The 16,035-nt window shown below is 37.5% G+C and overlaps 1 protein-coding gene across 5 annotated transcripts in view; it reads left to right on the forward strand.

Moving 5' to 3' along the window:
* The window catches only part of LOC111856802 (corticotropin-releasing factor receptor 1), a 69,897-nt gene extending 61,638 nt beyond the window's left edge, over positions 1 to 8,259 (forward strand). For 3 of the 5 annotated variants that reach the window (XM_023837050.2, XM_023837051.2, XM_023837052.2), the window contains 7 exons: positions 1,404 to 1,557; positions 2,044 to 2,104; positions 2,337 to 2,409; positions 2,783 to 2,868; positions 3,189 to 3,324; positions 4,051 to 4,092; positions 6,535 to 8,258. In XM_023837050.2, coding sequence (XP_023692818.1) covers positions 1,404 to 1,557; positions 2,044 to 2,104; positions 2,337 to 2,409; positions 2,783 to 2,868; positions 3,189 to 3,324; positions 4,051 to 4,092; positions 6,535 to 6,675 — 693 coding nt within the window. In that variant the 3' untranslated portion in view covers positions 6,676 to 8,258. Of the gene's footprint in view, positions 1 to 1,403; positions 1,558 to 2,043; positions 2,105 to 2,336; positions 2,410 to 2,782; positions 2,869 to 3,188; positions 3,325 to 4,050; positions 4,093 to 6,534 lie in introns of all 5 variants that reach the window. The other 2 variants (XM_023837048.2, XM_023837049.2) reach the window with 1 other exon arrangement.
* The last annotated feature ends 7,776 nt before the right edge of the window (positions 8,260 to 16,035 follow it).

The raw sequence follows: 16,035 nt of genomic DNA on the forward strand, positions 1-16,035 counted from the left end.
TTCAATTTAGGCAATAAACCTTTGCAGGGAGCAGTTGGCAGGGATCAGCTCAGCTACCCACATGTTTCTGGACTGTGGGAGGAAGCCCACATGCAAACATGATCTCTAACCCCAGAGGTGTGAAGGCAACCCACTGAGCCACATCACCATCTCATTACATGAGATGAAAATCAAGAAAGTAAAAGAATGAAGGATCAGTTATATAAACAGTACAAAGAAACATCTGTGAAGAGGCAAATATGTCAAACAAACATCTGTTGGATAGATTATTTTGTTCAAGTTTAAAACAACAGCTTAAAGTTAATTAAAGTACACATTTTAATTGTATTTCAGCCACTGTCAAATTGAAATAGAGGAACTAGATCCTCTTCTGATTGCTTTTTCACACCATCAGTAGGAGCCAGTCTCTGTGACACCCTGCAGAGATGTGCATCCCAAACACATCATTAAAGGGTAGTATAGCCCCTCAAACATCTCCTGCCTGCTGATTGATAAATAGCTTCCTCGCAAGAAGAACACGCCGTCCTCTTTTGGGCTGCTGCCATGTGAAATACTGCATGACAGGAAGCAGATGTTCTTCAGAAATAAAAGCTGGATAAATGAATGCTCTTGTTTCTGACATTCTATGAATGTACAGTCCGCCTGGTAAGAGGTGTGCCATTCCAGCCCCTAACCTACGAACCCAAAAATAGCACGATGTTTTGTAAAGCAGGAGAAAAAACAGAAAATATACTGGCAATAGGTTTGAGATGCCACAAACCTGGAAGCATTTCATGGTAAGTGCTGCTGTGGGATCTAGTATGGCATTTATTGCCTCCTTAGTTCCCCATAACTCAATATCGAGGTAGTTAGCTACAGTTCTAAGCCATTAGATAGACTTCAGCATAGTCCTTAAAGTGATAAAGAGCTGGAAGCAGAGGCTTCAGCATAGCTGAACTCTATGGTACAGACTATGAGTACAAACTGCAATGAAACATGGTGAAAGCAGTCTATTTCTACACATTTTTGTTCCACAAGGCAGATGTGCTATAACCGATTAAAGCATTTAGTAGACCTGCAACTCACATTCATTTTTGTCGTGGTCTTCTACAGAAAGTAGCACTAATCCTTCTAATTATGGTAATCCCCTTAATTATCTCATTTTGATATCCAGGTGATTTATTATTATTACTGCTTAGATTTTTATGCATTTGTGGTTTTTGATATTTGCTGAGGCTATGCAGATACCTTAGCAACAAATCAGCAGGGACCATCCTGGGAGAAGAAGCAACCATTTCTACATTCTAGAGCTCCATCCTGTCTGCTGCCAGTTTAGGGTTAGGCTTAGGGTTAGGCTTAGGGTTATCCGTGTGTGCTCCCTGTTCATTATAAATTTCTGTATGTTCTTCCCTCTCGCCCCTAAGATTTGGTGTCGCCTGGTCACAGCTGCATATAATTATTTCCATGTCACGAACTTCTTCTGGATGTTTGGCGAGGGCTGCTACTTGCACACAGCCATTGTCCTGACATACTCCACAGACAAGCTAAGGAAGTGGATGTTCATCTGCATCGGCTGGTGTGAGTGGGGGGTATCGCAGGCATCCTGAACATATTAAAAAGAGCATGGACTTGCAAGTCAGACTTCTCTGTAGTCAAACTGCAGTCTCTCAATTCTGTTGTTGTGATAACTGCAGGAGAAATACATGTTAATTATGTATTTTGGCCATTTATTGACCCAAAGAAGAGTTGTAGGCCCTCTGTGGAATGAATATTAATCAGTTCATTTACTTGAGCATTAGAATGCCTTTGGATCAGGAGAATTATTTTTATCCATATCTGCAAGACACAAAAACTCAGATTTGCTTGGTGCCATTTATAAATAATACATAAGGCAGATTCATTGGCGAATTTTGACAGCTTGACAGAGCGATAATGTTCCTTTGAATAAAAGGGTGAGGGAAACACTATAGGTGGTGACACTGAGCATTATAATAAATATTTTTTTCTGATATTTAGCGGCAAAAATATGAATTTATGGCTTTTCTTTCTTTTCCTTTTTTAAAGGCATTCCATTCCCGATCATTGTTGCATGGGCAATTGGTAAGCTGTACTACGACAATGAAAAGTGAGTTTGAATTTACAATTGTCTGTTATGAGTGCATAAAATAAAGTTGTTTTTTTTTATTTTCATTTTCATTTTGCATTCCATTTGGGTTACAAGCATCAAGTTGGAAAGATGCTTTTCATTAGTTATTAGAGTGAATTAGCCCAGAGTCTAAGCTTTTATGATAAGTTTGAGAATTAAAAAAATAGCCTACTAAATGATTATAATTGACTGCTGTTGTTTACAATCGTAGATGCTGGTTTGGGAAGCGGGCAGGTGTATACACAGACTACATCTACCAGGGCCCAATGATTCTAGTTCTGCTGGTAAGTGCACATGTTTGTTTAATGTGTTTTTCCACCTTAGAGACTTTATTACTGCATATATTTTACTAATACCAGAGTGAGTTTGTTTGCTTTTTTCATTTGGTGTTTTCACTGCAACCATGTGCAAAGAAAGTACAACCTTTGTTCAGATGAAATGCACAGGAATGCCAAAGATCAACCTGGATATTTAAATCTAAGTTGCATAATGACATCATTAGTGATTTTATTATGTGCATTTTATATTGCATAAAATGTAGAATTTACCAAGATGTTGTTTTATGATAAGCTCTGAAGCATAGACTGAGTGACTGAGAGTTTTTATAACATTATTGCCATAATGCTTATATATGGTTCATTTTTTGTTTCATTTCAGATCAATTTCATTTTTCTGTTTAACATTGTTCGGATTCTCATGACAAAGCTCAGAGCTTCCACCACGTCAGAAACCATACAGTACAGGTAAATTGGTTCCCCCTATTTTATGGCAGCATGTAGGTGCCTTCTTTGCATAAAAAGGTAATTCCTAAAAAATTGTTTTGGATTAGCATCTTCATCAGTTTAGTTTGCTGAGGACCCTAGGAAAGACCAAGCCTTGTGTGCCCAGTGTTCACAGAAACTATGTTTTTATTATTAATCAAGGTTAATTTATCACATTACTTTCTTGTGTTGAATTTGTCGATTAGTCAACTTTAATGAATGCAACATTTTCCGTACATTATAGCTCATAAACTAACCACTAATGGATGTAAGCTGAGTTTTCCAACTCTGACTTTCTTCAGAAAAGCTGTGAAAGCTACTCTGGTTCTCCTTCCTCTGCTTGGAATCACATACATGTTGTTCTTCGTCAACCCTGGAGAAGATGAAATATCACAGATTGTATTTATATATTTCAACTCATTTTTGGAGTCATTTCAAGTAGGTTACTTTTTCTGAACTTATGAACTTAATTATGAAATTAATTAGAGTTACAAAAACATAGCTTCTTCTTAAAATCAAATTCTTAGTCCAGCCCCCTTGGTAATGAAATATAATAAATATGAATGTGGTGCTGGTTATGTAAAAAAAATAAAACTATGAAAAATTAGCAATCTAAAGCAACCGAAATAAATCAGACAAAACCAAAGTCATTTGTTGAATTTTTGGATCTTAAGACATATTCTTGAGTTTGGATGTAAAGTGGACATACAGGTATACTAAAATTCAAAATTTAAACCAAAATTCTCTATCAGCCAGGTTCATTGGTATGGGAATTATCTTGAAATTGCTCTTGATTGCTGGCATTTTCAGTGATTTTGTTGGAAACAAAATGCATAACATCATGGCGATTAAGGACATGGGTTTATAAGCTAGAGTTGGGGGCCTCTAGTCATGGGAGGCACTTGTACCTTCAGTAAGGTACTTTACGTAAGAAAGTATAATAATGCAATTAACAGGTAGAGTCAGTAAGCCTGTGCATGTGTGAATAACAATCTTTGGAGTATATTAATGAAATGAACATGTAATGAAATGAATACGTAATACCCAACATGTCTTTGGTGTTTATAATACAAATCTCCATCCACATTTTAGCATGTTAATGTAAATCCATGCCTACGGATTTGTTAAGCTTAATTTTCTTTTTTCTTTTCTCCTGCTGTTAAGGGCTTCTTTGTGTCAGTGTTTTATTGCTTCTTGAATAGCGAGGTAAGCAGGTCCAAGTCCTCTCGGCTAGATCCCGTCCCATGCAATCTTGTTAATCCTACAGTGAAGATGCTTCACATCCATTCCACACCAATCCATTTTCACAGATATATAGGATACACAAAGTAACAGGCAGGACTACTAATTAACAGAGGTTTATTGGAACCAGGGATCTCATTTATCAACTTTGTGTACAAACAATTTTGAGCATGAACCATGCGTACGCACATTTTTACTCGTAGAATAGTTTTTAACGATTTCTTTCCCTATATATATAAATGTGTGTATATTTATGAACACTCCCAACTATACCTATGCCCAAACCCCTAGCTACAGACCAATCGGTATCTAGGATACGGACAGACTCCCTCTTAATTAATTATCAACCTAGATAGATTGACAAATAGAATGATCTGTTTATCTTCACACAAAGTATGCACAGACAGGTCATGCTCATGACAAGACCTTATTTCAAAGTCATATGAGGTCCATGGCCAAAGAAATAATATATCATTGTCACTAAATACAATCTTATGTGGAGATAGACATAGACACACAAGGTCCATAGTAAATAATACGCACTGATTGAGAAAAGCCCGAAAGCAGATGTAGTAGGATGTTAGTGGGTGTATCACTTAGTGTAACTGATGCTTTGTAATTCAAATGTTTGTTAAGGTCAGTTTTTATTTTGCCAGATCTAATATTTGGTTAAAATGCAAGCCCATACCTAGCACCCTTAGATGTAGGGAGCGGAGTCTTAGCTTGTGAACTTTGTCAGTAAACCTCATTACACCACATAAAGAGTTTTATTTTATGGTGTTTGCATCATGAGGAGCAATGCTTTTTAAAACTGGCATTTGCTTTTCCCCTTTAAATAAGTAAACATCCATTAAGCATCTCAAAGCAAGCCCTGTGACCTACCCTGTTCAACTTTTTGCATATGCTGGCATCTGTGAGAGTGATGATCTGGATAATGCAGTTAGGAAGCCCCTAAGCTGCATAATGCTGACTCAGACAGCTGACTTATTAGCAATTCAGGTGCAAATGGGTGCAGCCTCCTTAAATCATCTCAGCTTCCACATTCTTTGTGATGTTCTAAGCCCTACAGTTCCTCATTTGGAAATAAGGGGATGTTGCATTTATATTTAATGCTAACTGATATTATAAGTTATTGCATTATTTATTTGGTCAGCAGTAACTTTTACCAAGATAGAAGTATAGAACTTGCAGAAAACTGAGTCATGTTATAGTTTCAATAATGGAGATATTAATATTTTATATAGATTTTTAGTAGTCTCCTATTTTCCAGATGAAAGACACTTACTTGAAAGAATTAAGAAAATCTTTCATTTGAAAACCTGAGTGGCTTTCATAGCTGAGCCATTGTGTTGCCATATTGCTCTTTCTGGCTTTGAAACTTGCTTTTAAACGCAAGCCTGTTGTTTAAAGTGTGCAACTTAAATGTGCTGCTTTGATGATATTAAAGTCACATTGTTTATTCCAAGTAGGCATCTTTTAACTAGAATTCCAGTTAACTTATAGTGCTATGGTTTTAAATGCCTAGTAGGTCTGTAGCTGGTTGGTACAACAGCATGCAAGACCTCTCCTCTTAGCAGCATTAATTAGTACCCAACATTCCCTAGTTTAATGAAAAATGTGACTTTGACATCTCATATTGAGAAACTGGAGGGCTCTCCACTGTCACTTCCTATAATGCAGAGGTTTGTTTTTAATGAGCCGATTAGGTGGATTTTCTAGAAACTGACTTAATCCTTTATTGATAGATGTTTATAGATGTTTCATCCACATTTCTTCAGCGTTGTCGTGCCATTGAGATTTGCCTGATTCTGGGTGACAGGGGCCCTAAAATATCTGGAATATAATTGGATTGGTCTGGGTTGGGAGCCCAGTATTATATGCATTTATGGGACCCTTAATCGCTAGTGGCATCCCTGCCCATGCATTTCTCATGACAATGAAACCTAGCAGATACTGCACACCATGATTGGTTTAACATGTAGTTCAGTTATCAGGATTATGTCTTATCACCCAGATGGCTTCCAAGGTTTTAGAAGATGCTTATTAGCAGAGTTTATAATATGCCGTACCATGTTTTTTTTCCACTTCAGATCAGTCACTTGTTAATTTTCCATGTCATACTTTGAAGCGGCAAGTTAAGCAAGTAACTAAAGTAGTAATGACATTATGTTCAATTTCCAGCCACAGTAAAAATTTAATTAAGCTTTGTGTGCTCAGGTTTGAAAAAAAAAAACAAAAAAAACCTGCAGTCATTGTGACACATTAATTCACCAGGTATGTGAGGAAATGTTGAGAACCCTAAACCAATTATTATTATTGCTGTTGTTGTTGTTACTGGAAGCATATGTCTCAAATGGGCATGGAAACAATGTGAGTCACAGGGCCAAATCTCTGTATGTTACACAGGTACGTTCCGCGGTCCGGAAACGGTGGCACCGGTGGCAGGACAAGCACTCCATCCGTGCCAGAGTGGCAAGAGCCATGTCCATCCCCACCTCCCCCACCCGGGTCAGCTTCCACAGCATCAAGCAGTCAACAGGGGTCTGATGACGGAGTGTCCCAGTCCCTCCGGCCCACTCACCAGGGAACACGCATGCTGGGAACAGGGTACAGGCAGAACTCAAGTGCAGAGACGCAAACGCCAGTGCAGGAAACCCTGCTGCACCGATCTGTAGAAAAAGTATCAAGAAATAAAGCTAAGATCAAGAAAAAAAAATAAACCCCAAATACAACTGTTCACATAATGTCCTTAGAAATGACCTCCTAGCTTTTACAATTCCCTGATGGTGAATATACAAGTCATTACCAAACATAACATAAGAAAAGAAATAAGGTTACTAAGAATGAAAAGGGTTCTGTAGTAAACAGAAAACAGATGAGCCCAATGTATGCCAACATTTCCTAATAGGCAGCCTAATTGAGGCCTAAACTGGAAACGTGTTTTATTCGTGAAAATATTACCCCTGTATTTTACTCATAATGGAGATTATGTTTATGTTTATCTTCAAAGCCACACTGAATCTATACATGCAATTTATTGTCAGAAGGACAACTCAGCTGTCAATTGTGGCTGGTCACAAGAGTCTTGCTCAGGTTTTTCTCCACAATTCATCGGTCAGCCGCACAGAAAACAGTCACCTTGCTGCTGTCCTGGTGGGGAAGCCGATGGACCGCGGCTCCGTTTCTATGTGCTGCATCACTCGTTGTCATGCATTCCACCACCATGATACTCCATGGCGCCTTTGCTATATAGGTAACATCCAGTGGGACACATGAAATCTGGAGATATTTGCACCATATAAGTACATATAAGCCACCAAGGCTTTTTTCAGCGTGGTATTATGGCTTTCTAGATAACTTTCAGATCAAACATTATAAATGATATTTTACCTTGCACACCATGTAGGCAGAACATATACACAATTCTTAGAAACCTGATGCATTTCTTACCAAGAAATAACTGAAGAAAAACTATTTGGTTTAATTACCCATAAATACACATTCTTTTTATTATTAAACAAAATGTTCCCAGTGGCTTAATAAATGCATATTTTGGAAGGTTACATATGATCGTCAAAATATGCTCCAAGTCACAGGCAGTGTTTGAATAGTAAATCACACATTTTGATGTGCATACAGGTATATATTCCCAGGCAAATACCATTACAGATGAAGAAAATCAGATGGATCACTGTCCAGACAAATGGGATATACAATACACAACGTGTAGATGCAATTGTTTTACTGTTGTGATGCAACTCTTTCTAAAATGGCTAAGAACTAAGCACATAAGTTCTTTCTCATCTGCTGTGCCATTGATCTAATTGGACTGAAAACTGGAATACATGCATACATTGGTGATCTTACTGTGGAGAAATGATGAAAAATCAATATTGGTGTCATGAGCTTTCCCGTTTGGGTGGATCTGGATATTATCTAACCAAAATGTGACTTATTTGTTAATGTGATGTCCAAAGATAACATAGTGTCAGTTCCAGTTTTTGGATTTGTAGTGTAGTGGCACAAAAAAAAGTATACAATACACATTGTAAACACTTTATTTTCCATTTTTCTATTGTTCAGGTGAGATGAATAGTTGTAAAATTACTGTTCGGTTTGCATATATATATATATATATATATATATATATATATATATATATATATATATATATACAGAAGTGAGCACCGATTCTCACTGAACACAGGAAAATAGGAAGGAAATCTTCATATCCAGCTAACACAACTCATATAGACGTTTAATTCACACATCATGGAGTTCACCAAGTATTCCTAATTGCACATTAAAAATTGTTAGTTTTTGTGTAATCTTCTGCATCATTGTTGATGAAGCTGATCAGTGACACCTATGTTCAGTGGTCAGGTGTTTGCTTTTGTATTATCAGCAAATTTCAGCATTAGTCTCCAAAATGTCCTGACATCCATTAATTTCTCTTGCCTTTCCAGAATGCCCACAGCCTTATTACATTGCCACAACATGACACATGCCTGAATTGGTTTTTTACCCTGGAAAATTATGCCTGTAAATGTGAAGCATTGAGATAAAGGGGAAGGGTATTAAAACTTCATATTTAATGGCCCTTGTGTCCTTGGAATAAGATCACCAGTTTTGTGAGAAAATTCCATCAAGTTGTTGATTGACTGTTATTGGCTGATGATGATGAGTCATTTCTTATATTCTTTGCCTCTAAGTCCTGGTACTTGGTACTTTTGCATGACCTTCAAGATTTTAATTAAGAGATATGTTTCCTTTTTCCTATATACATGAGGCAGCTGCCAGAAAATAAGCTGGACCAGTTATTTACTGGATTGATTCAGGTGCACATTTCACACTCATATCATGGAAGATTGTCAATTGAGTTGATTCCTCCAGTGCTATAATGAGCCTTTCGATTACCTGGGGAGTATATGAAGAACAAAATACACAGCTACAGTAAGAACCTTCTACAATGATTCCATTTAAGCAAACCCACGTGTTGCATATGTGCATCAGTATTGTTATGTAGTAATAATAGTAACATTTTATTGATTTTCATGGGGAAATAACCTTTTCACCTACCACATCTTGCTCTCCATGACACATATGTAGGCTGAGCAGCCACCTGTAGCAGCACCCATGACGCTGGGCTTTAAGAGCCTCGCTCAAGGGCCCATAGATGTGGCTATCCTGCCAAAGCCGGGCTCAAACCCGCAACCTGCAAGTCATAGGCACAGACGCTTAACCCACTGAGCCATATGTGACATATCATCGGAACAACTGTGAATCCATAGGAAATTCTCTTCTTGAGTTATAAAATTACATTTTCCAAAGAACTATTTAAAAAAAAAAAACATAATTAAACAATCTTGTTTGCAGCAGCATCTAATATGTAAAGTTGTAAATGTGCAATTTGTACATTTTAAATTCACAACGCATAACTTGCCCATTGTTTAGTGGTGTTTGTCAGTTTTTTAAAAATATGTTGTGATGGTTGTCATAAGAACACACTTCTGAAGGGATTGCTTTGTGCCTGTTAGTTTCACTGTTGGGCATCACCTTTGTATCATGTTTTCTTCAGAAACATTATCATCATTCAGTTTTAAAAACGGCATATCCATCATCACCTGATGTAGTGATTTCAGCATAGGTCTATTCTTTTTCTATAGTATGTGTCCTTTGTGAATATGTAATATAAAAAATGTTTGTATTTAAATGGTTGGCACACATAGTAATTTTATATTTATCATGTATTTAAAAGTAAAATTTTACTGAGAAAACACAGGGTCGGTTTTTATTACAGAAATACAAAGAGGAAAATATATTTAATTAAGAAATTTCAGAATGTGTCCTTATAAAGGATATTTTATAGTGATTAAGAATCAAAAAAGATTATACTCACTCCTGTTGTAGTCTTTATGTGTAAACCTAGGTTTGTGTGTTAGTGTGTAATCTTTAATTTCTCTTAATCATTACAAACTATTCTATATTCCACTTGCAATGGATAATCATTAATCTTTTATGTTAATATATGTATTTATTAAAATTCCACAATTTGTTTTTGTACTATTAATGTAACATATTGGGAAAAGTGAGATGTACAGTGTGTATCTTGTGTAAAAAAAATAAACAAAAAATAAAAGTTTGAAAACAAAAAGTGGAAATATCTGGTTGTATTTAATCGGCACAATGTTGGTTTGCTCTACACTTAGCCTAAACGACGAAGGCTCATGGGCCGGCTCGCCCAGCCAGCTGCATTGTTCATTCATCTCTTACCTGACGTAGTGTCTTTAGGGATGCACAGTAGGTGGCAATGAGCAGCAGGGTCACACAATTTGGCTTCTCTGGGACAGTTTTATGGCTGCTTGCTTTACAGATACAATCAGGTTGGTCTGTCTCAGTACCAGAACTATCCTACAGGCTTCAATGCCAAGGCTTGCATGATAACTATCTATAATGTGGATGTGCATCGACTTAAGAACTAAAAGTAGCCATCATGGCAGCATGATGATTCAGATCATCACACCCCTTCGTAAGTGACGTCCCGTTTGTAAAAAAGTACTACTACTTTTTTGTAAAAAAAGTACTTCCTACTTTTTTGAAAAAAGTAGGAAGTGATCCTCTGGAGGAAGTAAAACTGAGCCGAGCTAAGGTGCAAAAAAAACTTTATCACTGAATCACTGACAATGACATATAAAGGTCACAATGTTTACAAAGCATAAAAGTAAAACTACGGGACAAGGGTGAAATTAATGAGACCACATGGGGGTGGTAGACTGAACTTAAGCAGGGGCTGTTCCAATGGAACCTTAAAGCTAGTGGATCACCTGAAGAAATCAAGGAGTTCCATGTGTCACCTTCCAGATCTGGGTCTTTCACCCCTGACCTGGGTTTTCAAGAGTATTAATGTGCACCCTATATCAAAAGCACTATAAGTGTCTATTTCTGCAATTAGTAGATATAAATACTGTTTAAAACCTTTTCTTCTACTGCAGTAAACAAAATCAATCTGTATTACTCTCAGCTTATCAAAACATTCCACAGTGTGTGTAAATTGTTCTCTAGTCCACCTATTAATGCTTCATTTTACTTGAACTGGGGACAGGGTGAGAGTATGAAACAACATAAAACAGCATTTCACTTACTTCTACATTATTTCTTTGTGAAGAGAAGCACTGGAGCTGTAAATTATTTGGGGAGAGACCAGTGCATGAATCAGATGCTGAACTGGTGAGATCAGGTATTTAAAGACAAAGCAGAATTGCGTTACTGACAAGCAAAGTAATGAACACCTGACTATGATAAATTCATCCAGTTATAGTAACGGACATGTGTGACATATTCTCTGCAGTCAGCACTTCCAGCTCTCTCGGACACACCTCATTCATCTTGTTCAGTATCTGACTGATTCCCTGCTTAACACATTCAAGCTTTGCCTTTCACTGCATCCCAAAAAGCGGCCTGTCCTAATGATTTTTACTCTGAATAATTTAAGTATCAGGGCAAGTTCAAAATATGAAGATATCAGAGAATCTAATTATTTGCTGCATAATCACATTTATTAACCAAAATTTCAAACCCTAGTCCCTCCCATGGTCACCTGTTTGTTTGTTTTTTTACAAATATGCAATATAATCTCAGTTTTAACTTTGTTGTAAGAACAAAGGCAATGTTTCCTTTTTGCTGAAGTGGACATACTTATCATGTGACACCTGCTAGCATTTAGTTCCAGTTTCACTTGGCCTCGTAGCCTTTTGTGAGTTTGTTTTGATGTTACCTTCAGCAAATTGCTATGAGTTTTGCTTTTGCCTAATCAAAGAGAAGCTCAGCTGAATTTCTGACCCTGGTTGCCCTTAGTTTATAACCATGCATGTTTGATACATATCACACAAAAAATGATATTTTAAAAATATTTTATTCTGTCGAGGGGTTTTTACTTGATCCAATTTGTTAAAATTAACTCTCAGTAGATGTAATCTGTAGTGTAAATATTTGTAATCTTTTACCAGAAATTTATAAAGTGACATTAGGAAAAAAAAAATATATTGTATTACTTTAAAATTTTTAATAGAATCTTAAATTAGTCCTGGCATTGCTATTTATAGGGTCAAAGGAACTTATTTTAGGCACGCTTTGATTAAACCCTGAAGGGTGAAATCATAAGGAGTGCTAGTGAAAGTGAAGATGCTTCAATCATATTACGTTAAAATTAATAAATAAAATGAAGCATATCTTATTACATATTTTACTTGCTTTTATTCAAATAATAAAATCCACCGACAATAAGAATTTATGGTTCACTGAATAATAATGGAAGAAAATCTCATGAAGTAATTTTCTCATATGGATCAGTTATTTTTGTTTGTTTGTTTGTTATTTTGTTTTTATTTTGTTAAGTTGTGCTTAGTTGTGGAACTACACCCTAAACACCCCACCCCCTTCCGGTGCAAGTTCGGTCCCCTCCAACATCAAACTCCTTCCAACACCACGGTTCCAATGCAAGAGTTGCTCTAGAACATTCTGTTGAGGGACTTGGATTTCCACACCAAAGCCATCAGAGAGTTATGTCTTGTTTCATACACCCCCTGTTGTTAGTTTGTCTCTGCCACTCCCCATTAGATTGCTGGTAGGTTAAATGTTATTCCCTTTGTGTGAAGTGTGCCATCTAGCTGAATTATCATGTGCATTTTCTTTTTATTTCACTCATAGCACAGGAACCTAGATCCCCTTGTTGTTCCAGGGAGAACTTACTTGAAGTCTAGATTGGAAATTGTTAATGGTAAAAAAGTCAACGTCTGGCATTTGAGCAATAAATTATGTAAACTCTTTTCAATGTGGCTTATATATTACACCAGATGAAAAAGTAATAAAAACTGCATTATATCAGGGGTATCAGAGCTATCGAACTACCATTTTATCTAATTGAACAATGACACATACATATGATACCTGTTAGGACATACCAAGATATCTCTGTTAACTAATTTTATATTTCATATACGCCGCCTTGTTTTGTGTTGTTCCTTTTATAACAAAATAATTCAATAAAGAAACATGTGAAAAAAAATCATGTTTTATGCTATTGGTTTTTAGAGTACATCCTCAATGCTTATCCTGACCATTATAATGCATTATAAAGGTATCTATAGTGCATTATAGATGAGAGCTTCATAAAGCATTCATAATGCATAGTACACATGGTGTTATGCTTTTTGGTAAATGTTAATAGCCATGTTTATAATGAATGCATTATTATTTGTTATGAATGTGTTTATAAATTAAATTATTTTACATAAGTCCACAATTGTCTTTCCAGCTGAGGATAAGGACTTGGGTAACAAACACAAAGATCAGTATGAAATACAATTGATAAATCAGGTATCAGTGAAATCTCAAGATGGAGGTCCTCTCTTCCACCTTAAGATGGCCAAATGAGGAGCTGCTGAACAGTAGTGGGTGGTAGGTGTGTCAAAGCCGTAGGTACAGTATTAGATTTTTAGGTCAGCTATCATCATAATAGCAACAGCGCTACAGCTCAAGACAAACACTCGCAGGGGAGCCTGAAACTTTTTAGATCTTGATGAATGTATTACAATCTGTAATCTTGTGTGGAGAGGAACTATTTTGGACCCAGTCCTCAGTATAGGGTGTTGTAGAGTAAGACAGATCTGTGCGATAAAACTGGGTTCTGCTGAAATGTATAGCACACAAGGCAATACCCACACACTCCAAGTTACACCACAGAGGAGCTAGCAGGGCTCCAGGAGAGAGACCTAACTTCCAAAAAGTTTAGGAGATCTCCTGGGAGAAGTAGGAGGCCCAACCATGCTGAGAGCAGCTCTTCCTTGTCAAATAAGATATCTGCTAAAACACTGGAACCCTCCACACCCACCACTGCTAGCTGCTATCGCTTAGGTGACCATGTGTACAGGTTTACATAAAAAAATAAATGGGTCATCAGAGTATTATTATAAGCCTGCTGAAAGGGAGGTATTTTTGGGTAGGGATGTATGAGGATGTAGAGAACTGGGTTAAAATTCTGTCAGCAATTAATACTTACAAAAATCATCTCAGCATAAGATTCATGCTTTAGTTTTAGCCTTCCTCACCTCCCAGCCCAGTGGGATTTTACATTTTACAGTGCTACAGCCAGGGGCGAATTAACGCACAGGCTAGATATGGCTTAAGCCTAGGGCCCCCACGTGTGCCAGCCTGCAAGGGGGCCCCCATTGGCGCGGAGGGGGGTGGGGTTGGGGGGCCCACAGACTACTGTAGCCTAGGGGCCTCTGTACACCTTAATCCGCCCCTGGCTACAGCCAACCACAAATGGCAGTGAAAACGTTCATGCAACAAAGTTTATACAGGCCTATACAACCAAACACCAGAAAGGAGACACAACAGCAAAAGTCTTGCTTAGAGAGTGACATATAAAGCTTTGGTACCAGAATGAATACACTCAGACCAAGGCAGAAATTTTGAATGTAAAACCATAGCTGACTTCTGCAAGCCGTATGGAGTTAAAAGACTAAGAGATCTCCTTATGAGCCACAGGGGAAATACTCAGTGTGAGAACCATAATAGAACATGATGATTTACTGAGGACACTCCCACCTTAGAAAAGGAAGCGTTGGCGTGGACTGAGTTAGGTTGTGCATATTGTCTGCTTTCGGAACCCAGCCACGGCTTCTGCTGTATGCATTACGCAGGCGTGAGCAAGTTTCAGATAGGAAAGAGGACTGGTTGTCTGTTCTCCAGGAGACACTCAGATAAGCAAGAGGAGACAAAAGTCAGGGAGTATTCAGAATGGAAGAATAGCTCTACAGGATGGGAAAGTATCTTGTCCCCCTGTAGGTGTTACCAGACTTGTCTACCTGTATCATCAACCACTCAGACGTGGGAACATTTGGGGTTGATGTTAAGGGCAGTGGTCACCCTGCAGAGCCATTGGAGGGAGGTCCTTCTAAGTGGGTCCATAGTTACATCTTTCAGCCACCCCTGTCCCCAGATCCAGAACAAGGACAAAAGTACTAGATGGGCACTCATTGTGAATGAAGATAGGAATAACTACTCTGAACCAGATTTAGTGGCGGTTGAAGAACACTTGATATGCCCATTGTGGACAAAACACATGCCAGCTTACAATGACATTAGTGACGTTTATGGATCAGGGTCAGGTAGTGCGTCAGTGGGTAGTTGTGGTAGGAAACCAGAGTCCCTAAATTATAAATCACACCTACCGTTGAGGCCAACATACCAAGTGCAGGTATTGGTGCTCAGCAGTGCTAGTGAATGCTAGTGAATGCTAATTAATGCTAGTGAATCAGCTATAGTAGCTTGTAGATCAATGCCTGTTCCAAAGAGAATCAAAAGAGATACTGTAGGAACTTCTTTTTCTCTAAAGGGGATCATCTGTTGAATTATCATGCCTTATGATTTGGGACACATTTCGTGGAATAAAAAGGTAAATATTATAAATATACATATAAATATTCCATTAAGGGTTGCTGTATAGGTTACCATGTTTAATGGTCTGAATTAAACTTGATGTTGAGATGAAAATAGCAAGGTAGTGTTGTGGTAAATTTCCAGTGTTGTGTGGTACATGAATTGAGCAGAAAGCTTCTGACTCTACCCCAAAATCATTCAAATAAACCAATTTATGATCTAACAAAAGTAATGATAATCATAGTCATTTTGTTTCTTGTAAACACTGACATACATGCAGTGCCTAAATACTACCCAGGAAGCTCCACATGTAGTCTCTGAGAACCTAAATAATTTCAGATTAAGTGTAAATGTAATGCTGGTGTATGGTGTGATATGTGTGCATGTTTGTGTTTTTCCGTTTTGATATAGCCAAAATATCACTGCAGTTATGCGGCTTTTTATTTTTATTTTTTATCACCTGTT

The sequence above is a fragment of the Paramormyrops kingsleyae genome, chromosome 5 (assembly GCF_048594095.1).
Source record: "Paramormyrops kingsleyae isolate MSU_618 chromosome 5, PKINGS_0.4, whole genome shotgun sequence".
NCBI lineage: Eukaryota > Metazoa > Chordata > Actinopteri > Osteoglossiformes > Mormyridae > Paramormyrops > Paramormyrops kingsleyae.